Here is a 26,936-nt window from a genome sequence, read left to right on the forward strand (position 1 = left end):
TCTTGTTTAAGGATCTTACATGCTTTTGTGTCAATTGAAGGAGAATGAGGAGTAAAAATGATGCAAATTGAAGGAATCTGTGTAAAAGGAGCTCTGAATCCCTAGCCCAAGCGGCAATTGCTAATTCTGGAGGCCAAATCTCTTTTGTCCCTCGCCCAAACGACAATTCCCACTTTTGGATGTCAAAATTTATGTGTGTCTCAAGCCCAAGTGAGAGCACCTCGCTCAAGCGAGAAAGACAAGTTCAAAACTCTGATTCTCTCACTCAATGAACAACCTTAATTATCAACTTTGTCCATATCTACTCAATTTACTATTTTAAAAAATAGTATAAATCTGAGTTACTCTCTAATGACGATATCTCGGTATTTAACTGTTTTATTACTTGAACGATACAGTTTATTGGCTTACCATAAAACTAACATTTAGCTAAAATATGTAAACTTAACTGCCGTTTTATTTTAATAATAACTACACAATGTCACCAATCAAAATAAATCTAGATTGATTTAACATTCACTGTAGTCATCCTTATCTATCTCCACAGTAGATTTTAGATATTTGCTTAAAAAAACAAATACTATATCTTAGATTTTAGAGCTAGTATTCTAATATATGCCGAAAAAATGGTTAATGAACTTGTGTAAGATACTATATGTTATTTGGGGATACATTAGTGTAAACTTTCCCTGAAGTGTACTTGCACTTCAGAGAATGATATAATAATACACGGTGAATTTTAAAAAACTCATATTTTTCTTGTACATTCTTGCATTGAAATTAATGATAAAAATGGTTCACACTAGAAAAATATTATGAAAAATAAGAATAAATATAAAAAAAAAGTGAAATGAATCTCTACAAAATTTTCCTGTTTTCTTGGACCAAGGAAGGGATCATAATTCATAAAGGCACGATGAAAATTTGGCCCTTATGTTTGCACATCAGACTCACTGAATTGCATGCTTATAAAAGAGAGAAAAAAAAGTCGGGTAAGTAATAATATGAAGTGGTTCAACTAGTGAAGCACAAATAATAATATATATTATTTAAATCGAAAAGTCATATGCCAAAAGTGAGAAGATACTTGTCAAAGGCAAAAAAAACTCAGACATGTTGCACTGCATGTATCCCATGATTGCTGAGTTTTATCCCTTGTGCAGTCTTTGGAAATTTTGCAATTATTTTCAGTCAACAAATCGGTCAATACGCAATTCAGTGGCAGTTCACTGGGTCACGGTTCGGCCGGTTTAAGCTGACTGTAACACTCACCTGACCAGTTACCCGACTGGTCAGGTGTAGATTTCTCAATACTGAAAACAAGTCTCATCCGAATGCCATTATGGCAGCGCTGAAGCTAAGGAAAACAAGAATCATAAACTGAACTGAAGAGAAATCTCCAGAATAACTGCTAATCACTCAAAACATTATTAGCACTATAAATTATGTTTCTTTCTACAGAGAAAAAAAAGAGAGCTAAAACTGAAAAGGAGAATATAAAAAAGTACTGAACAAAGCTATGTACAAAGTACAAACAAATTAAAGTACAACCGGGACCTACTAAAGACTTGTGCAACACTATCAAAGTCACACTTTGATCCTATTTGAGATTACTTAGTTACTTATGGTGAAAATTTTATGATCTCAATATCGTCGTCTAGAGAGGAAAAACTCATAATCGGGATGCCTATTTGTGCAGATTTGATTCCCCTTGTTGACAACAGCTCTTGCCATAATGGATGCCGTTTCCTCAAGAGTCCGCAATCGCTCTTTAAGAAGTAAAGAAGGGTTTAAGCCCAGAGTTTCTGTTTTCCGTGCAGAATGCTTCAGTCGGAACCAGCATTCACCCTGTTCATATGACATAGGTGAATAAATAAAAAGTTCCGAATATCTTGAAATCAGCCACACAAACAGAATAACAGTAAATGTATCAAATTTAGAAAAGTTTTCCATAAATGATAACTCAAACAATTATTCATCTTGAGAGGTTCTGATGTGAGGAAGATGCTGAAGTAACAAAGTTCATACCTGGGCATTGTAACTTTGAAGACCCACAGCTGGAGATACTATGGAAGAACCTAAAGTTGGGCAATTGGAATTTGTACTTCTACGAACTAAATGTCCGAGCGAATGGTAAGTCAAAAAGGATGCACGAAAGTTCCCATCTGGTATACGGTAAATAGGATACCACGCAACCGAGTACCTACATATCAGGTGGTCTGAAATGTTACCATTCGAAAATTTCACTTGATATGATCTTAAGACAGTTATAGAATATACTTTGTTTCCACAAGTCAAATATAATTGACCTGTAGATCACTTACCAAGAGCTAGGGTGAAGATCTTGTAGGTTTATTGAATCTAGTTTAGTTGGGTCCCCATAAGTTTTGGAGTGGATTGGTATAGCACCACTAACCAGCTCCTTTATCCTGTAAGAAGATCATGATCAATTAAAAAGTGTCTGATGATCTGACAAGCTGATTCTTATATCCAGCAAACTTTTAAGGTTCATCTCATAACCAATTGGTAGTGAGATGAATATCACAATAGGTACTTAAACCATGCATTGGAGAAAGAGGCAAGGCAATGTGGGGCATATTTCCCAACATGCCCCTCCTCAGAAATTTGTCGGAACAAGCGAAGGGTTAACTTTGACCCATGACGAAAGGACATATTTTTGGCTCATGAGAACCAGGCGTGAAGTTGGGCTCTGGCTCCAATACCATATTAAGGTTCCATCTCAAAACCAATTGGCAATGAGAGGAGTAGCCCAACAAGTATTTAAATCATGTCTGGGAGAATGAGGCAGACAATTTGGGACTTACATCCCAACACAAACTTAATGAGCATCTATTACCCTACAAATAAAAACATTTTCTCTATGTTCTGATGACAGGATAAAGGGAATGAACATTCTTACTTCTCATATAGAGGTTGTCTTTGTTGAGGTTGTTCAAGCTCAAAATATTCAAAAAGAAGCTCTAAATCACCGGAGCATTTTGAGTTGACAGATGAATTAGATGCATTATTGATAGAAGATATCGTAGTTGATGTTTCTATGCTTGCATCCTGATTGCGGGGCTTAGGAAAGAGAACAGAAAAAATTGGATGTCGACTGGCAGTAGGTGAGTGTTCCGAAATGCCAATCATTTCACTGCTATTCACACATTGATTTTTACTGTTCTTAAACAGCTGAACTGCTGATAATGAAGGTACAAAATAAGCCCGAAATGGAAACTGATCAGCACCACCTACTCCCTTGGAATATTCATAATCCTGAGCCCTTACCTCTAACCCATAGCTCCCGTGTTTCTCATACCACAGCCACAGATACCGCAAAGATAGATTAGGCATCTCATGTCTGCATAGTGAGGCACCATCAGCATTGTCATGTGAGCAAGTCAAACAACTGACTGAAGCGGCTGGTTGACAAATAACAGGACTACAAAAATGAAGTAGTCTTTCAAACTCCGCAATTGGGCCACCTGTGGCCATGTGTACAGCTTCACAAGCTAGTTGTGTCCTGTGGGTATTATTCACAGCTTGAGATATTGTGCAGGAATCATTTCCTAATGTATCTTGATTATGACATGCATGAATTACGTGATTAGCTACTGCACGCTTGTCCCTGTGCTCTGTTAATGTACATGCACCTTGCTTCTCCAAGTTCTGATTCTCACTCTCATCTAGACAAGACATTTTACTATACATCCGACCTACAAATGTTCTGCTTACATTTAATGACGAATCCCGATTTTGAGAAGAGGAAGCCACTCTTGGTTCAACACTGCTTTCCAAGTTAGAATTTTTACAAGATGGTGCATCAGAAAATTCTGGGAATGAACTTTTAGATTTAGCTTCTGCCAATGCTGTATCCTTCTTCACAATCGGTATCCATTTCCAAAGGGTAGATATAGAACTGTGGTGATGTGCATTGCTGTCGGCAGAAGAAACTCCTTTCTCTGTTTGAACAACCTCATCACCTAAATGATTATAAGACACTTGATGTTGCTCCTCACACATATTTGATGGTGTGATTTTTGCACCTGGTATTGACAATGGGCTATGTTGAATGTCTGTGTTTTCGTTCTTCATGTTTGCAATAGTATGGAAGGGACTTGTTTGGGGATCCGACTCTTCAAGATGAAATTCTGCACTGTGAACTACTTCAGATGTTATCTGTTCAACTCTGTTCGTCTGGAACCCATACATCATGCAATTAATATCGGAATTAAATCCAGAGACATTGCTCAATCCTTGTTGATTATTATCATTCTGTTGAACAGTAACCTTCACATCATCATTTAACATGGACCGGTTAAAATGATAACCCTTCCTTGAATAACTGCATTGTTCTTTTTTTGAAACCGAGTCCATTTTCCCTTTTGATTTCTGACCAGCTTTATTTTTAAATTGTTTTTTATCCTCCATCTTCGATAGAAAATTTTCACTAGCAGGACCAGATTTTCTGATGACTGAAGGATCCCTTTTCACTGGGGAACCAAACTGTGACGAAGCTGTGTTTACTTTCTTCAAATGACTATCACCACATTCAACAGAGTTGTTCTTCTGAACCTTTTGCCAAACAGAATGACTGTTTTCTTTCCCTGCTTGACCGTGCGAAATCCCAACACCACCAAATTTGCTGAAACTTGAACTCTTTGACACTGCTCTCTTTTGCTTAGCTTGGTTATCATTACCAAAGCAGTCTTGACCACCTTGCCTAACTCCCTCATTATGTGCACCATTATTAGGATTTCCATTCGTTACATTTTGACCAAGAAAATACCCATCTCCTGAATTTGAAGTGATTTTGCGCCTTGCCTTATTGGATCGTTTTCCTATATCACCAGCTTTCATACTTTCATCACTTTTTGAACCAATTGATAAAGAATCCAAGACCGAAATGTCTTGTATATCATTAAAACAGTTTAGATCAGCCTGTGGGATATCCTTTGTTTCTCCATCCAAGACTAGTAAACCAGGGTTTCTACCTTGAAGCTGACTCTTGGATTCAAATGTGGCATATTCTCCAGCAGAATTCTGAATGTTAGGTGCGGTAGCTTTCAACATCTCTATCTCATCAATAAAAGAGTTGCTACTTTTTGGAGCTTCCATAATGTTGACAACATCATACATCTCATTTCTTTCACAGTCATTTTTTATTAGTCTATCATCAGAAGATGAAGATTCTGGTTCCACATCATTGCTACTGCAGCTTTCAGAAGTCAAACTTCCACAGACATATTCCTCATTAAGAGCTTCCCGTTCGGTAGGGCCATTGTCAAGTGACTGCTTCTTGCCCTGTTTAACTTTCTTTCTTATCTTTCTTCTTGAGTTTTTCTTCAGAGACTTGTCTGCCTTGGAGTTACTCGTGAACTTATCAGATGAACTAACCACATCAGAACAATCAGGGAACGAGCCATAGCTGCAGACTGACGAACTTCCGGAACAAGAATTCCTAGGGAGTTCATTCGATTTAGAAGCTTTGTTAGCAATCTTGTTTTGATATCGACGATGCACATTTGACCCAGTAATGCTTCTTGTAAATCGTTTGGCTGAATAAGCATAGGGAAACGGAGGTCCTCTTGGCCCCTTACATTGACCCATCTTCAACCGGTTAAGAGGTGGTGGGGAAATAAGTTGCAGACTGTCCATATTTACACCAGAAGAAACGTTAATATGATTGAGAACCCTCACTGGTACGGCAATCACTCTCCAAGTCCCGTCAGGCTCAAAATTAAGGAATGAAATGACGGCACACCTGATAAATAATTAGCAATACTTAACCATAGTCACTTCCAAGTTTCAAGTGTCTTCTGAATACAGCAAAAAATACATAAACCGATAAAATGATGTAAGAGTACAAAATCTTTAGGAAATGGACTGCAGTAATTGAGGCTTTAAAGCTTCAACATTGTGAAATAAATAAACAAATTGCATTAGTTATTCTAAAATAAAATTATTATAGCCTTATAATTGTCTTCCAAACCCTTAACCATCATAAAGATGTAAAACATCCTATCCTAGGTGTCAGAAAGAAAGGCCAAACTACATCTTCAATGTTTTTGCCACAGATTAAACAAGAGTAAAAAAAACTTTTCCCCAGCCTCATTTCCATGATAGATATTAGGATTGTGAAGGCTAGGCCTAACACAACCCCCAAAAGCTAGCTCATAGGGTGAGAAATGCCTAAGCCTTATAAGCATCGGCTTGACCATATTCCCATCCGATGTGGGACTATCTTAAGAATAAACAAAGTAAAATTAATTTATATTAGAATATGAAAAGGCAAGGATAGCAAGAGGAACAGGAATATGCTTCATTATGAGAATACCAACATGGACCCATTTCCCTCCGTCCAAGTACGAAAAATCAACGACTCTACCTGTTTTTTGGCATTTACCTTAAAATAACTCTGTAATGAATTATGAATAATATATTTGTAATGAAATGTCATTAGTAGGCTAGGATAACAATTTCAATAAAAGAAACATGAAAATTAATTATAGAACAATATTACCATAAAATGTAAAAGAAAATTAAAGAAATGATACAGTGACGAGAATATTTTACCTACTACCAGAGTTGATCCTTGAAAGCGAAGATTCTTCACAATTCTGAATAAAGGAAGTACATTAAAAGAAAAGGGTAAGGGTCAGCTGCCTAACTAAATTGAAAATTTCATGGAAAAAATAGGTATGTGATTTAATTTTGTGACCTCCAAAGATGTGCGTTTATTTTGTTGCTGGTATATCGTCGATGTGGAATCCTTTCCTGCTTCTGAAACTTTTGGACTATCGTTATCTATCTCTTGAGGGGCACAATGCATCTTCCTTGCCTGTTCATATTGACAGTATTAGCTTAAAAAATGAAGAAAGTAATTCCACTCTTCAAAATAAAGATAAACAAGTATTACTCTAGTGAATCGGTATCCAAATATTTTTGCTGTTTATAAACAGGTTACACTCAAGTCGAAAATTTGCAAGCTTAAAATCAGAAAAAGAGGGAAAAGTCTAAACGTTTGCGAAAGAAACACGAAATCACAGACAAAAAAGGTAAGCTTCTTTACTTTCTTATTTTTTAAATCCCTTTTCTTTTCATAATTCTAAAAGATGACCATTCAGCAACAAACAGGAATTAAAAATTAACCTTGATGTTAGTAACAATAATTAAAAGAAAAGTGATAGCGTTGTAGAAAAATTTCGACCTTGGATTGGTATATAGAAAGTACTAATTGGAAAGTTGCCAGAGACTAAGAAAGAATAATTCATGCAAAAGCCACAGAAGTAAAGTCCAAACCAATATGCAAATTTGGCATGCTTAATCTTGTACGCAAATTATCTAAACTAATTACACTTCTTGTACAATAACAACAACAACCAAGCCTTACCATTACCTAGTTAGATATGGGGAGGATGGATGTATGAAATCTTACCCCTGCAAACGGATAGGTTTTTTCCAGGATTTGAACCCGTGACCTCATGATCACTAAGCAACAACCTTACCATTACACGAGGCTCACCCTCTTATCCAAGAAAATATGCAATTATAATAATTACTATTGATATCATAATGGTTAAAAGAAGCTGAGCATTATCAAAGGAGGATGGAAAAAATGCAGAAGCAAAAATTCAAAGCAACTTAAAAAATCTAGACAAATTGAAACTGCAAAACACTGAATAATATTAATAATATGAATTGTCATGGACTAACAGCACAAGTCCAAATGGTATAAATGCCAAACATTATAAACAAGCAAACACAAAAAGGAACTAACTTTCTTAAGCCGATTTTATTGAAAGTTCCAAGCCAACTAGGCATATTCCTAATAAACACAATACCTTGTCTTCGCAATCTTCGAATGAAAATTCTCAATTCTAACATAATAGATGGAAAGTACACCAAAAAATTTAATATCTAGCTGCTCAAATTTCATCCAAATGCAAACACACTTCATTAAAATGAAAGAACATGAAGCCCTTATTCCACCTAGCTGAAGATACCATTTGATTCATATTCTATATGGTTATAGACAAACAAAGTACACATCCTCCATATTTCTTGGCTTTCATCAACAAATGAAACTGAAATTATAGAGAGAACAATGCGAAAAAGAAAGAATGCAATTCCACTCACACAATAGAGATGTGCAGGAAAGGAGAAACCTCAACTTGGGTTTCTCCAAATCAAAATCAGGAAAAGATTAGACTATCCCAAAATGAAATTGGATTCTATCTACCAGTCAAAAAGAAAGGTGTCCTTCTAATTTAACTAAAAGCTCACTAAACCTCCAATAAATATAAACAAAGCACATCTGAGCAACTTAAAAATACATATATAAGTAAAGGAGGAAAATAAGATCAGAACATCAAACATAAAACTATGGTTTATTTGAACCATCAATAGAAAATCTATAAGTAAAATTTGATTAAACCACAAATCTCCTGCTTAAAATATCTAAAAGAAGGAGCAACGAATCCTTAGCCATATAAATAGAAGCCCTCCCCAAAATTTAGGTTTGAGTTTGGTATAAAAATAAATACACAAGAACAGCTTAATAAGCCAAGGAATTCCTATACATAGATTTCACTCAACTCCATGAGCACAAGCATTTATCTACACATAGAAATAAGAAAAATTCAATTTTTTATTTACAAAATTAATAATAATAACAAAGAATGAGATAAAACATAAAAAAACAGCACACCCCATTAGTTTTTCTATTAAAAATCAAAACTCTCAAATCATCAAGCATCAATTTTTTTATGCAGAATGAAGAAAAACATCAAAATGAAGTACATCCCATTATTTTTTCTATATTTAAAACAAAATTATCAAACACCATCATACATCATATTCCCAGATAATCAAACAAAAGAACCAAAATAAAATATAAAAACATAGAAACATTGAAAAATCAATTAAATCACGATTGAAGAGACGAACCATAAGACAAGTTTTTCCAAAATGTCTGAATTGAATAATGTCTTTCTTCCAAACCTCAATGGCCCTCGTTTTTCTTAAGTAATCACCCGTTTTTGTCTTTTTGGTTGATGAAATGAAACTCTTAGTTTTTTCTTCTTGTTGTTGATGAAAGAAAGAAAACAACTTTGCTTTTGGGTCAGTGCAGAAACACACAGCAACACTGAGGGTAGCACACACTGCTCAAAACATCTCCAATGAGAATGAAGTGAAGTAGGGACATGAGGTAAAAATGAATAAAAATCCAAAAAGATTGGGTTTTTCTTTTTAAATACTAAAGATGCTATGATATTATTATCACAAAAATATTTGCACATATTTGATTGGAGGGATCCATGTTGATCAAATCTGTCAGATTCAACAGATAAGAATGTGAATTTGAGTCATCACGTGGTAACCTTATACGTGGTTACTATTGAAGTGTTTTTTAAGTGAAAAAATTGTTAAATATCGATGTATTATATAGAACTTTTGATCTTTTAGTTTTTTGAGATTTAAACTTTATACTATTAGATTAATCATTTTAAGATACTTCATGAATATATACTTGTTGATGTGTATCTTAGGATGTGTCTTAATTTATCGAAATAATGTGAATCTTAGGATATGTATTAATTTTGGAAAAGTGATCAAATTTTATTAAGTATTAATGCATTTAAGAATTTGGCATATGATAATATTTTAATACAAATTTAATCAATTTTGGGTGATCTAAAATGTGTCCTAGGATTCATATTTAAAAAGTTAAGAAAAAGTGGTGGTAAAGATTAATAAGTTTCCTTTGATAGAAATTGAATCTATACAAAGATAGAAGAATATAAACCCAAATAGTATACTTAGTTGGTACAATTGTGAGACTTAAAATGTAGCATTTTGATTTAAAACACCTACAACACATTTTCCTATCTTCCCCTTACCATTATATCTTTATCTATCAAAAGCAAACAATTAAGTGTATAAATTTTGACAAGGATAAAAAATGTCAAAACTATATTGGATTAACTCTCAAACTGTATTGGATTAACTCTCAATTAATGAGTCAAAATTTGTCATATACCTACGGACAAAAATCGTCAATAAAAGATAAAAAATTATATGTATAGCACAAAAAACTTTTACCTACAGATATTTTTGTCCATCATATTTAAATCGCTATACCTATGGTTTTTCTCCGTCACTATAGATTTTAGTGATGGTTATTAGGAGCATAGGTATAAAACTTCAACCTATACTTACGGATTTTGTCCATCACTATAGATACTTATACCTATGAATTTTTCCCATTACTATAGATTTTAGTGATGATAGTAAAGAGACTTCAACTTTTATTTACGGTCTTTGTTCACCACTATAAATAAATATGTTTTTCTTATACTTACAATTTTATTCCATTAGTATAAGTCTTTGTGATATTAAAAGAGTCATACATATACCAACAATCTCATTTAACTTGTTTGATTAAAGGTAAAATAAAATCATAATATGAATATATAATGGAAAAATAAATATTCCATACATTATTATACTTAAAATTAAAAAAGTCATACAATTTGATAAAATACATGAGTTAAATATGTCCACCTAAAAAAATATAACTACATATAGCATAAACATAAAAAGTCTTATAATCCTAATAATTATACAATTTGGATCATGTCCATCTAAATAAATACAAATTGTCTTTCCAAAAAAATCAAAATGGCTCATTTCCGAGTTTGTTGCATCAAAAAGAACTTAATTGCCTAATCTTCACCTCTAAGGAATAAAAAAGACATCAATGAATGAATAAAGTAACTCAATAAAAAAACTCTAGTAATAAGAATTGTTATACCATATTCATTATCTTCATTACAATCTAAATTTGGATAACAAAAAGAAGTTTGGATATAAAAAGAATATTGAACCTATTGAAAAGAAAAGCAAATGAATACAAGTTAATGAACTAAATATATTGGTGTACACAAATTAATGTGATATATTTTGCCCTCAACTCCAAGTACTTATATAGTTATATACTATCATAGTCATCTCAATGAAAAATATCCAATACATATAAATTAAAATACAACCCAATGCATATAAATCAGATTAATGATAGAATCATAGAAATATAGAATTTCGTAATTGAGAAGCAAACAATAATAATGGTTTTAAATAGACATATCTAACACAAATTTAATGCATTAATAGCAGCATACCACAGTGTTACAACATCATTATTTGACTACAATAACAAAATAAAACATTTAGATGGAATAATCAATAAGAAAAACTACATATATACCTCTTTTTTGAATTGATTAAGAATGAACAAATTTAATGAGATCAAGAGCTAACATTAGAATCAAATATCTTAAAAGATAATAGATTCATCTACCTTTGAAAGGCTTCCATGATAAGAGTTCATCATTTCAACTTAAAGGGGTCCCTGATGCCTATATAACAAAAATAAATAAACAAAAGTGACATTTACAATATTTATGAGCCTAACCAAATACCATAAAACAAAATAAGCAACAAGGATCTCACACTGTTCAGGAAAAATGAAAATCATCCATGTGTGTTTAGAACTAGAAGCACTTAGTAAAGCTTCTCTTTCAAGAACTAACATATAGGCTTTCTTGACATTTTTTGTCATGGACGAAACTCAGACATGCCTGTAATGTGAAAGTTATATGAATAAGGAAGAAGAGAGATGAAGAGACATAAGCTCAAAGAAATAAGGCCCACAATCACCCCAAAGTAATAAACACATTACAAGACATATATGTCATACTTTCATATCCTTAACTTGTCGATCCTTCTATATGCATAAGTTAGTAATCCTTGAATAACAACATCTTTTCTCTTCTCCAACAACTCTTCTAGTTAAAATACATCAATATGCTTAATTCAGTTTCTCTTTGAATAAGATAATGTTACATCACCTAATCAAACGAAAAGATCCTTTCACTCCTCTATATACAAGGCTACCATTTTGTCCAATTTCATAAAAAACAATTCAGATTCAAAGTAATAGTTTCAACACCAACTTTGGCACACTCAAGAGAAATATGGGTGTTTCTTTTCTTTCACCACTTAAACTCCTAGTCCTTTTGGTAATAATTAAATTTTGCATATTTGATCTTGCACTAACGAGCACAACCAGGCACTACCATTTTGATGTACTTCCTTAAAAGACAAAGGAAATGTGTTACCATCATAACCACTCCATTCCCTATGCCTCAACATAAAAAGAGACACAATCCCACCTAAGTCACCTCACAACATTTACTAATCTTAGTTTCTCTATATAGTTTAGTTAATTTGGAAATATATTACCAAATAGGAGTTGTAAAAATAGAACATGATGTGGGGATTAAAAAGTCAGAAATACAATACCTACATAAGTTCATTACTTTGAATTGAAGAAGACAATTTTGCATATAAAGCAGTCATAAAGGTTGTCTTACCTATGCCTCTCATGCCCCATATTCCAATTAGAGCTCAACCTTCTTCCTCAAATGTGCAAGGTCTACTCTACATTATACAACACATTGATGATTTGGAGATTAACCATTGGAAGTTTAGAGAGTGAAAGGATGAGATAGAAATGTATTATTGGTTTTAGTATTAGTAACATTTCAAAACACAGGAACTTCAATCCATAAATCTCAAATAAGGATCTTACCATGTTTCAATCAAAATTTTAAATCTTTTGAATCTGAATCTGAATCTAAAACTAAAAATAATTTCATTAATTATTGCAGAGAAGTAACCAAGTTGAAGCAGAGAAGTAACCAAGTTGAAGCAGTGACGATCAAACCTACAGTTTGTGTATCAGAGCAAAACCTGGTCGTGAAGGACCGAACCATTCTAAGTGGCATGCCGAAAACATGATAGAGACATCAGCGACAACATCATGACGATCAAATCGACGGAAACGACAACAACCACGTCGTTTAATTTGTGGAACACTAAAAGACATTCGGTTCATGACATGCTTCTCGTTTAAGCTATGGTTGAAGGAGAATGACAAGTTCCAAAACAAAGAGGAACCTAATTTGATCTATACATCCGTAAGTATGTACAATCTATATCCACTGTTTTGAAGCATATGGTTACTCATTTAGATATTTGTAGCTATATTGTAAATATTTATGGTTTACTATAAGTATGTAGGTATATGACAAATTTCTTGTAGTGAATAATAAAATTATCATAGTATCCTCTAAGTTGTTGATTTTTTATCAAAAAATAAGTAATAAAACATTTAAAAATTAATAATTGTTATTCTTAAGAGTCAAATTTTTGATAATATAAGACTTGTTGGATGAAATTATTAGCACCAACAATAATAATGCATGATCAATATAAATTTAGAAAAATAAAAAGTTAGCTACAAAAAGATGCTCTCACGCAATAAAGCATATAAGATACATTGAGAATGACTTAGTGGAATCGTTAGAAGTTTAATAATGAGAAGAATCATTTTTCATTTGTTCCAAATGATAATCACATTATTCCAGAGAATTAGTCATTTGTCCAAATGAGAAGAAAATACACTAATAAAGACCTAAAAAAAGGTAGACGATATTATTAATAAAATATTGATATAAATTTTTATTTTATTTTAACCTTCATATAATTTAAATTTAAACATACATCTTATAATTTACGAATATAACAAACACGATTAAAATGTGTTTACAACTATTTTCTAATTAACATAACAATTATCTAATTTATAAAATCATTCCTAGTCCTAGAGTAACATAAAGTTGGTCATTAAGCAATCAAAATTTCATTAATAAGTAATATTAATTATTATTTTCATTATTTTATATTTTTTAAAATATCTTTTGAAGTAATATATATATATATATATATATATATATATGATATCTTTATATTTGTTGATTCACATTCTTATTTTTCAGATATCAAATATATATACAAAAAATTTATAAGTTTTTGAACATGTACTTATAAATTTCTCAATGTTTCTATAGAGAAATGTAAGTTACATTCATATCCACAATATTTTTTCATTCTACATAATGGAATTTAAACAAGGTTTATGGTTACAAAATTATTTGCAATGTATTTTATAAAATTATTTGCAACTTATGTTATAAAATTATTTGTAATATTTGTTACAAAATTATTAGTAACTTGTATGTAATAAAGATAAACATAAAAGTATTGGATATAGTAAAGGACCAAAATTCGAATATAAAAATTATGTATGCTTAATTATATATTTACCTCTTAATCATGTTATAAATATATTTCCACATATCTTTTTAGTAAGTTATTTAAAAATATTTTTATTTTATGTCATTGATATTTTACTTAGAGTAAATTACATTGATATCCCTGAGTTTTAACGAAATTACATAAACTACCCATTAATTTTTTATACCTATACAAACCCCTCATTTTTATACTTTCATTAAACTAATCACCCCTGAACGTGAAATAAGTGTAATCTTTTACACAAAAATGTGATAAATGCAATTTAGTTAAACAAAACATGGTATATTGTGGAGACAAGTCCAAATAATATATGAGTTAATACCTATTTATCAATTTTGGTTCATTACGATATAGTATAAGAGCGATTTAAATAATATCTCTTTAGAATTGTTTGATGCATTATGTAACAAAAAATAATAAAGATACATTGATTTGTATATTTTTTGGATTTGTCTCCACAATATACCATGTTTTGTTTAACTTAATTGCATTTATCACATTTTTTGTTAAAAAATTACATTTACTTCTCATGCAAGGGTTAAAAAAGTTAGGGATAATTTATGTAATTTTACTAAAACTCATGGAATGTCAGTATAATTTACTCTTTTACTTATCATTGGTCAAGTTAGTCTTTCTATCCAAAGTGAAACTAAGTGGTTTTTCAACCCTAGAATTATCTTGCTTCCATAGATGAAGAATTGATTACTTTTTAAGATACTTTATGTAGAATTATTTTGACTCTAATGCATATATTTAAATATAAGGATATATTATTTTAACTTGTATTTTAAATCATTTTCCAAATTAATAAAATTGAAGCAAAATAGAAAATATAATAAATATTTAATGTTAATTGACATATTTTCATCATTCCAAAACATAATTTGAAATACAATTTGGAATAGCTAAATCTTCTCCAAAAATGTGGATATTCACTTAATTAATAATAATTACATTTTCTTTCCTCACTCTTTTTTCTTCCAATATGACACTACCGAGAAACCAAATACGAATGATATATAAACACTTGCATGGTAGGACTTTGACAATTCTTTCCTTCTAAATTTTCAATGCACTGAAGCACTTTTCATTCTAGAAGAGTCTGGATAGCCACCCTTCTTCCATCATCTATATACTTCTGCTATGTGGAGGATAAAAATATAACTGATACAAAATACATATTATTGTTTCTTTATTTTATATTTTTTTATTATAAGTGATGAACAATTATGTTATTTCCATTTAATAATTGTTTTCTTCCATTTTCATTAAGTGAGGCCCACAAGGATATGACTGATAAAAAATGATTAATGTTAGCTTAAACTTTGAAAGATACAAAGATAGTACTATAAAATTCTAAATCTATAAAATTTACCCACTTTTGTTTACTTGGAACAAAGTTGACCAAAAGAGTAGTTATCAATGAGCTCATTTGGCATATTATTCAACCTTGTTGACAAAACAATGCGGCATGTTATAGCTATTCGCATGACATTTTATCTTTATTAGAAGCATACTAAATAGTAGTTATTAAATTATCATGCTTTGTGATTAGTTAATGCAATAAACACTGAAGAATCATAAGTATATTTCACTATATATGGATGATTCTACTTGTAAATAAGATTAAACTTTTTAGATATAAGCTTTTCATGTAGGTATCTCTATCCCTTTTCTGAAGGCTTCTTTGGAGAAATTCCACTCACTTATGAAGTCTCTTGTTACCTCTCCTGAGAGATGCTTTTCTCTTCCACAACCTATCAATTCACTGCAAAGTCCAAGTTCTGATGTTAGCTCCACCTCCATAAACACAAGTAAGAAAATCAACTTTTTCTTCACATGAATTCTATATATACCAAATAACAAACTGATGGGGTTCTATTGTACCTACTGCAGTTACAGAAAATGAAAAAAAGGACACAAGGAAAAGCAGCAGTTTTGCACATAGGATTCATCAACATGGTAACTCCTGGTTCAGATGTAATACAAACACAGTTATAGAAAGAGGGAATTTTATTGAGGTCAAAATACAATTTTAGTCTTATAATTTTTATTTTACTGTTTTGATATTTGTCACTAAATTTTTAAAGTTTAGTCCCCGGTCCTTAAATTTTAAAATTAGTCGGAATGAATCTTTTTCGTTTCGATTTTTGTTTCTGATAAGAACCAATTCTAATGAATTTTGAAAGTAAAAGGACTCGACTAAATTTTTAAACACTAGAGACCAAAACCAAAATAGGAAAAAAAACATGTGGACTAAAATTGCATTTACTTTTATTGAATATTAGACTAATTCAGAATTTGTGGTATGTGTGATTCTAGTAAAACTTGGTCCTAAACTATCTGAGACTGTTAAAGGTAAGTTGAGTTTGGGTGCAATGATTGTACAAAAAGGTGGGAGGGGGAACATTTTCAAGCATATTTTTGGGATGCAAGAAGAAGAACAACTCTTGAAGGCTTCTCAGTGTTATTTATATACCACAGCTGGTCCTATTGCTGGAATTCTCTTTATCTCTACTCAAAAGATCACATTTTGTAGTGAAAGGCCTACAACTTTTTCTTCTGCTTCTGGAGAGTTACTCAGGGCACCTTACAGGGTAGATTTCATGTCTTATAGAACCCAAATTTTTAGCTCAAATTAATTAGTTCTTGTATTTCTTATACATTGCAATATTGCATTCTTATGATATATGAAGGTGTTTCTTGTTATGCAGGTTTTGATACCAATAGGAAAGATAAAAGAGGTCAATGAAAGCCAGAATGTAAAGAAGTTGCAAGAGAAATATATAGAAATAGTGACTAAAGATGGCTTTGAATTTTGGTTTATGGGGTTTGTAAGGTATGAGAAAGCTATCAGAAATCTCCAAAAAGCCATTTCTATGGCTAATTAATTCTAATACAATAGGGAAAAATAAACATCAATAGCATTAAGTCTCTTTGATGTTTGAGATGTACATAGTTGTTTGATAATAGGTAATGCTTCTTAATGTGAATATATTAAGTCCCTCAAGCTTTGCTACTATTTCTTTGACTGTTATCTGAATGTAATAAGCCATGTCTTAAGGGCTAAAATGACCATAAACAATTGGTTAAAGATTGTGAAAATTGAGAGTAACTAACTATAATCTGTGAAAAAGAATGCAGCAAGGTCTTATGCAAGGGTCTAACTATTGTTTTGTTCTTATAGAATGTGCATTTTTGGATTTCATTCTAAACCATAAGTTCTTGTAAGGATGAAATTCATTTTGTGAGAATTGTAAATAACTTGTTTTCTTTTTAGGACAAGTCATGTGGTACAATACTATTCTGTGCATACAGCCCTTAGAATAAAGTAACATAGCCCTTATTAAAACTTTTTCTTGCCTTTCTGGTTGCAACAAAATCTCATTATATTTTAGATTTGTTATCCAATAAGAATTTGTTGTTTCCGTTTTCCCACACAAGTAGCATGATTAATAAATTAAAAGATCTTGAAAACAACTCACACACACTACCAAAACATTAACCCATGAAACAAACACAACAATTTATTCCACACAACATAAGACCAATGCACCTAAACATTAACTAAGGCCTTACACTTGAACAAAAGCATATATGTGGTGAACATCGTACGACATTCACCACACTCAAGAAAAAAACAAGCTTATTCTTTGTAGCGTTTAGCTTCATTAGAACTTAAAGCTATTTAAGTCCTTTTGAACATAACTTTGAAGGGTTTAACAGTGTCACTCAGAGCCAAATGCTTGTTCCCATCATCATGTGTAAATAACCCTAGTGAGTTACACAAAGTGGTGCATTTATCACACACCTGTGAGGGACAGAAAGAAACCACATAGTCTTTCCCAGCTTTCTCAATCTTGAACCAGTTAACAATAGTATCAATTCCTGGTTTTCCTTCAACACCACCAGTACTCAAAAACCACACTCCTGTTAACTCTTTGAGAAGTCTCCACACTGGAGATTGAACACATGCTGTTGTTTTTGGGTTCACAGAAGACTTGATATTGAGATCAGTTGAAGTTAATATGACACCCTTTTTAGCATTATAGGGTGTGAAAGTAACTGGAAGACCATTGAAAACTTCACTCTTTTCTTGCACCACATAGAGGGGACAAGTGTTGTTGCCACTGCCTTTAAGTGTTAGGCCACCACCTCTTCCTCTTATGACTGGTACAATGTAGTATTTGATACCTGTTTCAAGTTTATGACCTGAGATGTCAAGTACTGGTTCAGGTGTTGCAGCAGTTATGCCAATCAAGAGATTTATGGATAGGGAAAAACAAAGGAAGGAAAAGGCTACAAGTGAGGTTTTCATATTTCTTGTGGGTAGTAAGAAAGTGTGAATGTTTGATTTGGAATGGAAAGAGTGGTTCTATTTATAGGATGAAACATGTTCTCTCATTTCAGGTGTTATTTTTTGTGTGATATATACTTTTTGGTATATAAAAAGAAAAAGAAAATTTTAATGGATAATTTAAAATAAAATAATTTGTTAAACAACCACAAAATTATGATATATGGACTAATACATGAAGTAAGATATTATCTGTCCTCTATCTTAATATTTATTAGTTCATATATTTTAATTTTACTGTTATACTTTATAATTAGTTCATTTATCCATATTCACTCCATAAATTATTCAAATTGCTTATATAATAGTATATTTAATTCTATTGAAAATGTTTTTATTCGATATTCATTTTTAATTCAATGTACATATTTGAAAATATTTTTGCAAATTAATATTATTGAAATGAAATTGAATTCTAAAATAGTAGTATTAATATACCTATAAATTTGGTGATTTTTAGTTATTATGATAAGAAATACAAGAAAAATTAAAGTTGAGTCTTAAAAGCTAAATAATAATATAATATTTATATATCAAAGTCTTATTAATTGGGTGAGTTTTAGTTATTGTGGATGTCCCAAAATTTTATACCCCAGTAAAGAATGAATAAAAAGTGACCATTACTTACAAATATTCCTTGGAGTTGCTGAAAGAACTTTAAGCTAATAAAAATCTGAATATAATTGTTGGGCTTCTTAGTGTAGTCAGAAATGTTTTTTTTTTGTAATATCAACAATATTTTATTACTCTTTTAACTAATCTCTTTTAAGGTGTCTGAATGTCCCTCTAATAAATGTTACTTATAACTATTGATTTTTTTGACCTTTGGTTATTTTAAAATCTAATGAAAATTTACAACATTAGATTAATACAGAAAAAAATAGTTTATCTTTTCCCATAGAAAGTCTAACCTTATCCTTAATAATGTGTGTGCGGTTGATTAATCTTTGAACTATTTTAGCACACCCCAACATGACACATGTTCTTTGACCACTTGGTTTGGTGGGATTTAATCCATTCGATGTGTTGCAAGTTGCAACAGTGTATCACATGTTTGTGTTTCCAATACAAACATACATTAAACTACTTCCTCCCGTGCTACACAGCATCCATCTGAGTTATTCAATTCATTTACAACTCAAGGTGTAACGTTATCAAGAACAGTGTCACGTGTACTTTATATTGGAAAATGTTTTGCAACTTTTTTAAATTGAGTTTAAAATCTTTGCTATGATAGTGTAAAGTTTTACATTGTCAGTTCATCATTCACCATTGATTTGTATTACTTTTGTTTGAGAGTCAATAATGATTAACAAATCAATTATAGATGATTTATTGACAGTGTAAAAAATACTCACACAATCAGTATATACATATTAAATCATTTTAAATTAGGCCACCGATAAATGTCCATGTTGTAACTTGCAAGTATGTAAGTAAAAGAGAATAAACCCATATCATAAAAAATACTAGAAAATTAGCACATGAGAATATATATAGTTCTTTAAAATTTGAATTTAATGTATAGTTTTTATATAATCGATAGTATACTTTTATTTAAAATTTATGAGGATTGAAACATGAATGATCAATGTTAGGTTGATAATATAAAAACTCGTTGAACATAATACGTTTAAATTTTAATATTACCCAGTTCTTGAAATTTTCTCATACAGATATGGCAAGTAATTGAAACTATGTACATAGACTTTAACTACATTAAAAGAAGTATCTACATAGTCGCAACAAATCAAATGCTTAAACTTTCTTAAAATAACATTTAAAAAAAGATTTAAAAAATCCTTATATCAACCATATTTAATGACATAAAACTCTAATGGTTACATGTACAACGAGGCATCGTACCAAGATTTATGCTGGGAAATTCAGAATTAATTAATTCATTTCTGTGATGCAAAATAGACACTTGTGAAGTAGCAAGTATATAAAGAAAATAGAGAAGAGTAAAAGAGTAACACCAATATTTTTTAACGTGAAAAAACCTCATCAATGTGAGAATGAAACAATCATGGGACCTAATCCAATTCACTATAGAAAGTAGAATTATAATATTTCATTCTCTCTTATAAAGAGATAACACTCAATCTCACCAAAAAATGATGGAAATGCAAACTCTCTCTAGTATCTCACTAGGAATACAAATCTCACACTATGTGGATATAAATTCATCACTCTCTCCCTATGTTGTTCTTTCTCACTTGCTTATTGTATCTATTCCTCATAAGTCCCCTATATATAATGAAGGGGGTGAATGTTTCATCATAAAGACATAATGAGTGATTAATTGTTGTCATACTTTTTAAGACACTTTGAAAAGTGCTACTCCAACTTTCTAAGTTAAACTTCATAATTCTCAAAAGTCAAGGAATAATTTCAAGACTTTAGAATAACCATAATTGAATGTACTCAATAACTCATCTACCAAGATTCATTGGTCTTGTTTCCACATCAATTAGGAAGGAGTCCCAATAAATCTCCCACTTCCTGAATTAATTGATGGGTATCACCAGTCCTACACCTCTGCAACAATCTGTTAGCTTCTTGAGTGAAACTGTCTTAGTCATCATGTCAGACCAGTTGTCATCTGTATGAATTTTCTCTAGCTGCAACTCACCATCCTCCAAAGAATTTCGTATCCAATGATAACAATAATCAATGTGCTTTGTCTAAGAATGAAACTAAGATTCTTAGCTAGGTGAATTGCATTTTGGTTATCACAGTGCAAAACATATCTATCTTGAGCATGACCCAACTTATGCAAGATGTTTTTCATTTATTTTATCTCATTGTCAGCTTCAGATGCTACAATATATTCTGTTTCAGTTGTTGATAATGCAACACATCTTTGTAACCTAGATTGTCAAGATACAACTCCCCTTGCAAAAGTAGTTAGATAAGCTGATGTAGATTTTCTGGAATCTACATCTCCAGCTATGTCAGTGTGAACACCCAATTTTGTCTTGTATGTGCCATTATCTTGTGCAAAATAAAACATCATTTATTGGTTATTATTGTTTTTTTATGAAGTTATAAATTAATATTCTCGGGTATGAGTCATATGCATATGGTATCAGAAATGAACCACCTCCTTGTAGCTTGGAGTTATTATACACAACTCGCTTTTAACCCTTTGATGGACGAACAATATTCATTGATTTATTTCGTTCTGCACCACCTAATAATCAATTAGGACCCAGCCCATTATAATTTCACGTTATGGTACTTCTAAAGGACACATTGATTCAAGCCATAATTCTTTTGTTCAGAAACTGCACAAGTCAATATTAGCTTTCTAAATTGTATGAATGATTTGCAATATTATGTCAATTCAAACAAGCCTAATGCGACAGCACCTGAAGTAAAGGATCCTCAAAACCAACAAAGGGTACACCGTGCAAGAGTAATTAAAAAATCATCTAACAACCAATTACAACAAATAAGGTATATAATCATGTTTGAAGCCACCAAATATAAACTCTATAAAAGCAGCCTTGAATATCCATAATTAGAAATTACACAAGGGACCTTCATCCCTCATCATCCTCCTAAAGCAATTGAATTTCTTCAACCATAGACAGAATCCACGATTGCTGGCTGAGATGAAGAAGGGAGTGCACCCGGAGAAGCAGAATCAGGTTTGCATGTGGCAGTGGCGGAAGAGCAAAATCCTCACTCTTCAAAGATTGTAAAGATACTTTATCATCATTTCAACAAGATAGTACTGAAGAAAATAAAAAGGTGCCTCAAGTGGAAGAGACTACCAAGGAATGCATTAAGAAGATGCGTATTGAGTTTCAAACCAAAATGTCAGATGACTTACAAACACCTGTAATAACAACTGGTTCACTCCAAGAGGCCTTGGGCAGTCCCCGAATGCACATTTTGAACCTAAAAAATCAGCATTAAACCCAATGAGAAGGAAGCCAAATAACATTGTTAGAATAAACCACACCAACACTAAATCATCCAGCCGAGAGTCATCAAGCAAGACTTGAAGAGATGGTTTTAGTAATCAAAATCACAAGTAAGCAGAGCACATCACACACACAACAAATCAGTAAGCACACAGGAAAGGAACAATCAGAGACATCAGGAGGTGAAGAATTCAACCGGTTCACAGCCGGGGGCAGGGGACATCCAGGAACAAAATTCGGAGGGGGGGAAACAAAAACACACAGGATACACAATTAGAGAGATTTTCAATTCAAAGAATTTTAGAGAGATACATTCCAAAAATACAGAGAAAAAACCATATATCACACACACAAAATCACAAGTAAGCAGAGCACATCACACACACAACAAATCAATAAGCACACAGGAAAGGAACAATCAGAGACATCAGAAGGTGAAGAATTCAACCGGTTCACAGCCGGGGGCAAGGGACATCTAGGAACAAAAATCACTTAGGATGACATTCAGGGGGTGAAAAACTAGGATACATATTCAGGTAACATGCCTATTTCATTTATGTACATAACAACAAGTAACATGATTCACCTAGTTTATGTTCCGAATATCAAAAACATACATACACCCATATTCTGTTGAGAGCACTAAAAGTAAATACATTACATCACGGATGTTCTAAACATGTTTTGTTCTCATCCAAAAAAGGGAGTTTTTTTTCTTCATAAGTATGTCATGGATTTATCCAAACCATAATGAATGCCTATGACTCGAATAGGGGTAGTGAGTGTTACCGAAATCCCTTGCTTATGCCGATTTCGAGCCGGCGATGCTGCCATCCCTACCGTAGAGTAAGTATCTTTGAGCTCCGACCATGCTCGCGACTTTCACTCACTTTAGTGAACCTCTGAAACAACCTAAATTCATAGAAAAGTAAGAAAACTGAGAATCAATAAAAATAAAAGTAGAAGGAAGTGGGTCACGAAAAATGAGGGGATGATTACCCGATTCTGAACCACCGTAAGCAACCGGCGAAAGGAATCAAACCTTCGCTGCCACGATAAAAATGGAGAAGAAGACGAGATTACCGCGCTTTACCCTTGCTGCCATCGAAGATGAGGAGGATGAGAAGACTCAAGAGTTTGTTTTCATTCTTGTAAGATTAGGGATTCGGATCCCTTAGCCATCAAAGGTGAAGTAAAGAAAAAGGTGAGTTCACCTCCGACTCGGAACCACTGTGAGCCACCGCGATAAAAAAATTACCGATTCGGAACCATCATAAGCCATCGGAAACAACACAATCTCAACCATCGCGAACTACCGCAACTCATCACGAATCGTCACCGAAATGGGTTCTTCCGGCTGGATCAATTCGGTTTCCATCTTCAACAACCTTTAGTCACCATTGACGCCTCCGTTGTCGCCGTTGGAAGGGAAGAAAAGGAATTGAGGTTTTGGGATTTCATCCCCTCTTTATTTTGTGCGTGAAACAGGGACCCCCTTTTCCCAATCCAACCTATTTCAATTTAAGTTAATCCCACCTACCTTTTTTTTCTTTCTTTTCTTTCACCTAACCTTGTTTATTTTTTACTTTCATTTTTACGTTCATTTACTTTTGGGACAATTAGTTTACCAAATAACATAACGTGGAGTTATTTCAATTAGTTAAATAATAAGTATATATTTTTACCTTGAGTATGTCTCTTTATCATTAATCTTACAATTAAAAATAAAACTAATTTTTTGTTAAGCACTTTTTAATGGGATTATTATAGTAAGGTTATGGTTTGAGTTGTCTCTAACTTCTCCGAAAATGAGAAGAAGGTCTACAACCAACACTATCTCTAAACTATATAATTAATAAACTATTTTATTACTAAAATCCTATATCTATAAATAATTAGAAACTATTATACTAAATAAATTTTATGGATTTTTTAGTAAGGTTACGGTTCGAGTTGTCTCTAACTTCTCCGAAAATGAGAAGAAGGTCTACAACCAACACCGTCTCTAAACTATTAATTCTATATAAATAATTAAAAGCTATTTTACCAAACAAGTTTTATGAGACTTTTATAGTGAGGTCATGGTTCGAGTTGTCTCTAACTCCCATAGAAATGAGGAGAAAGTCTACGACCAATACCGTTTCTAATCTATTAGTCTTATTGAATCAAAACATTTATATATTAACCAATTCAATAAATTAATCGATATGTTCCAAATCATTAACAATCAGCCAAAGTAAAAACAATTTTTGGACTAGAACTACGTAAGCCTTGATCCCCTTAATAGGGGTACGTAGGACCAAAGTCAATATTGTCAGGCTCAATAATAAAAATAAATAATTCTAAATAAATAATTGTTAAGGGTATAAAAGTCCATGTTATTAGCGAGGGTACCGTTTTAATACGGGCGGACGGGGTGCTAATACCTTCCCCGATCCGTAATCGACTCCCGAGCTCAGAATCTCTGCCTAAAGACCATATTATCCTAATTGGGCTTACTATAGAGTTTTCTACGTTTTAACCGCAAAAAACGTAGTGGCGACTCCAAATCAATCGGGAGAGGTAGAAATCGAGTTCGCCTCCTCCCAAGTCGTAGAGCCGGTCTTCCAACCGAAAATCGGGTCGCGACAGTCAGCATCTGTGTATCCAACTAACATATGATCTTCATTACCAAAGCATAAACATCTTTTGGTAGTTCCCCTCAGATATCTCAATATCCACTTTACTGCATTCAAATGCTCTTTGTCGGGATTGGACAAGAATCGACTCACATCTCCAACTGCATGGGCAATATATGGTCTTGTACAAATTATAGCATACATTAGGCTTCCTACCACATAGGAATAAAGCATTATGTTCATTTCTTTCCATTCTTCATCACTAGTTGGATATTGCATTGTTGTTAACTTGAAATGTCCAACAAGTGGAACACTGACAGACTTTGCCTTATCCATGTTGAATCTCTTAAGAACTTTCTCAATGTACTTCTCTTGTGATAGCCATAACAACTTATTGAATGATATTTGATTATCCTTATTCAAAGGATCTATTTTGCAGGATCCAAGTCTTTCATAGCAAAAGGCTTGCTTAAAGCATTCTTCAAACCAACAATCTTGGTCTTGTCACGCCCAATGATTACATATAATCAACATATAAGAGGAAGATAATAAAGTTTTCAACTTTATACATTTTAATGAATACACAATGATCATCAGTTGTCTTCTTGAAACTGTATTTGGTCATGAAGGATTCAAACTTCTTCTACCACTGTCACGGGGCTTGTTTCAGACCACATAAACTCTTATTCAGACGACACACTAAGTGTTCCTTGCCTGATTCTTCATAACATTCTGGTTGCTCCATATAGATTTCTTCTTTGATGTCTCCATGTAAGAAAGTTGTTTTCACATCAAGTTGTTCAACTTATAAGTCTAGGCTAGCTACTAGACCCAATGCTACTCTTATGGAAGAATACTTCACCATTGGTGAGAATATTTCATCAAAATTAACTCATTTCTTATGATTGCATCCTTTCACAACAATCCGAACTTTGTACCTTGATCTGGAGCCTCATTCTTCAACTTTAAGCCTATGAACTCATTTGTTTTTCAAGGCTTTTCTTCCTTTGGGCAACTCCACCAGATCACAAGTATGGTTCTCATGTAACGAGTTCATCTCATCTTCCATGGCTTTATTCCATTCTTCTTTATCATATGTCTGCATAGCTTTTGAGAAGTCTTGAGGTTCACCATTATCTGTGAGTATGATATAATCTTCTTCAGGATACTTTGAAGAAGGTATTCTGCCTATTCCGGAGCGCCTCAATTCAACTTGCATCTGATGCACTAACGGCTCAGGTTCTTGATGCATTTTTGTGTCTACCACCACTTCATTATGATCTGACTCTTCATTAATCTGGTCAAGTTCCGTGTGAGCAGGATCTGCCAGTTGGTCTATCTGTTCTGGATCTATCTGATGATCAGGATTTGTTTGTTGTGGAATCTCTCCCCTTGAATCAATGCGAACTTTGGACATGCACTGGCTTTTCTTTTGAAATTTTTTGATCATCTGATCCTCAAAGAACACAACATCTATGCTTCTCATAACTTTCTTGTTTATCAGATCTCATTGTCTATATCCAAATTCATCTTTTGGAGACCCAAGGTAAATGCACTCTTTGGTCTTAGCATTCAACTTCTTTCTCTCATCTTTTGAAATGTGAACAAAGGCTCTGCATCCAAATACTCTCAGGTGGTTGAAGGATACCTTCTTCTTGTACCATACTTCCTCTGGAATTTCTCCGTTCAATGGTCTTGAAGGTGTCCGATTTATGAGGTCTACTGCACTCTTCACTACTTCACCCCAGAAAGACTTGGGGAGATTAACATCTTGCAACATGCATCTGATCTTCTCATCAATTG

General features: G+C 32.6%; 3 protein-coding genes and 2 long non-coding RNA genes across 10 annotated transcripts; 1 reads left to right on the forward strand and 4 right to left on the reverse strand.

Moving 5' to 3' along the window:
* On the reverse strand, positions 1,397-21,007 carry LOC109358498. Its single transcript, XR_002108971.1, has 3 exons — positions 20,993-21,007; positions 15,360-15,361; positions 1,397-1,613 (listed from the first exon to the last, which is right to left on the reverse strand). It is a non-coding gene; the product is annotated as an uncharacterized LOC109358498 (long non-coding RNA).
* On the reverse strand, positions 1,436-9,182 carry LOC109358495. 3 transcript variants are annotated; one of them, XM_019602755.1, is made up of 8 exons: positions 8,950-9,182; positions 6,722-6,841; positions 6,577-6,620; positions 5,115-5,764; positions 2,921-5,066; positions 2,325-2,429; positions 2,029-2,203; positions 1,436-1,848 (listed from the first exon to the last, which is right to left on the reverse strand). In XM_019602755.1, exons 1-8 carry the CDS (start codon positions 8,950-8,952, stop codon positions 1,645-1,647), a joined length of 3,447 nt encoding a protein of 1,148 aa, XP_019458300.1. In that variant the 5' UTR covers positions 8,953-9,182; the 3' UTR covers positions 1,436-1,644. The 3 variants fall into 3 exon arrangements, with proteins under 3 accessions (XP_019458300.1, XP_019458297.1, XP_019458298.1); XM_019602752.1 differs by having other exon boundaries at positions 2,921-5,764; XM_019602753.1 differs by lacking the exon at positions 8,950-9,182 and adding an exon at positions 8,140-8,237 and having other exon boundaries at positions 2,921-5,764.
* LOC109358497 (putative GEM-like protein 8) lies at positions 15,746-17,502 on the forward strand. 2 transcript variants are annotated; one of them, XM_019602758.1, is made up of 4 exons: positions 15,746-16,037; positions 16,117-16,185; positions 16,546-16,820; positions 16,938-17,502. In XM_019602758.1, exons 1-4 carry the CDS (start codon positions 15,932-15,934, stop codon positions 17,112-17,114), a joined length of 627 nt encoding a protein of 208 aa, XP_019458303.1. In that variant the 5' UTR covers positions 15,746-15,931; the 3' UTR covers positions 17,115-17,502. The 2 variants fall into 2 exon arrangements, with proteins under 2 accessions (XP_019458303.1, XP_019458304.1); XM_019602759.1 differs by having other exon boundaries at positions 16,120-16,185.
* LOC109358496 (kunitz trypsin inhibitor 2-like) lies at positions 17,691-18,591 on the reverse strand. 2 transcript variants are annotated; one of them, XM_019602757.1, is made up of 2 exons: positions 17,912-18,591; positions 17,691-17,786 (listed from the first exon to the last, which is right to left on the reverse strand). In XM_019602757.1, the coding sequence occupies exon 1, from the start codon at positions 18,539-18,541 to the stop codon at positions 17,912-17,914; it is 630 nt and encodes a 209-aa protein (XP_019458302.1). In that variant the 5' UTR covers positions 18,542-18,591; the 3' UTR covers positions 17,691-17,786. The 2 variants fall into 2 exon arrangements, with proteins under 2 accessions (XP_019458302.1, XP_019458301.1); XM_019602756.1 differs by having other exon boundaries at positions 17,733-17,849; positions 17,888-18,590.
* Positions 22,283-24,030, reverse strand: LOC109358134. Of its 2 annotated transcripts, none has more exons than XR_002108914.1 (3): positions 23,515-24,030; positions 23,305-23,417; positions 22,283-22,489 (listed from the first exon to the last, which is right to left on the reverse strand). It is a non-coding gene; the product is annotated as an uncharacterized LOC109358134 (long non-coding RNA). The 2 variants fall into 2 exon arrangements; XR_002108913.1 differs by having other exon boundaries at positions 23,305-23,427; positions 23,515-24,028.

This window comes from Lupinus angustifolius, chromosome LG10 (genome assembly GCF_001865875.1).
Source record: "Lupinus angustifolius cultivar Tanjil chromosome LG10, LupAngTanjil_v1.0, whole genome shotgun sequence".
Lineage (NCBI taxonomy): Eukaryota > Viridiplantae > Streptophyta > Magnoliopsida > Fabales > Fabaceae > Lupinus > Lupinus angustifolius.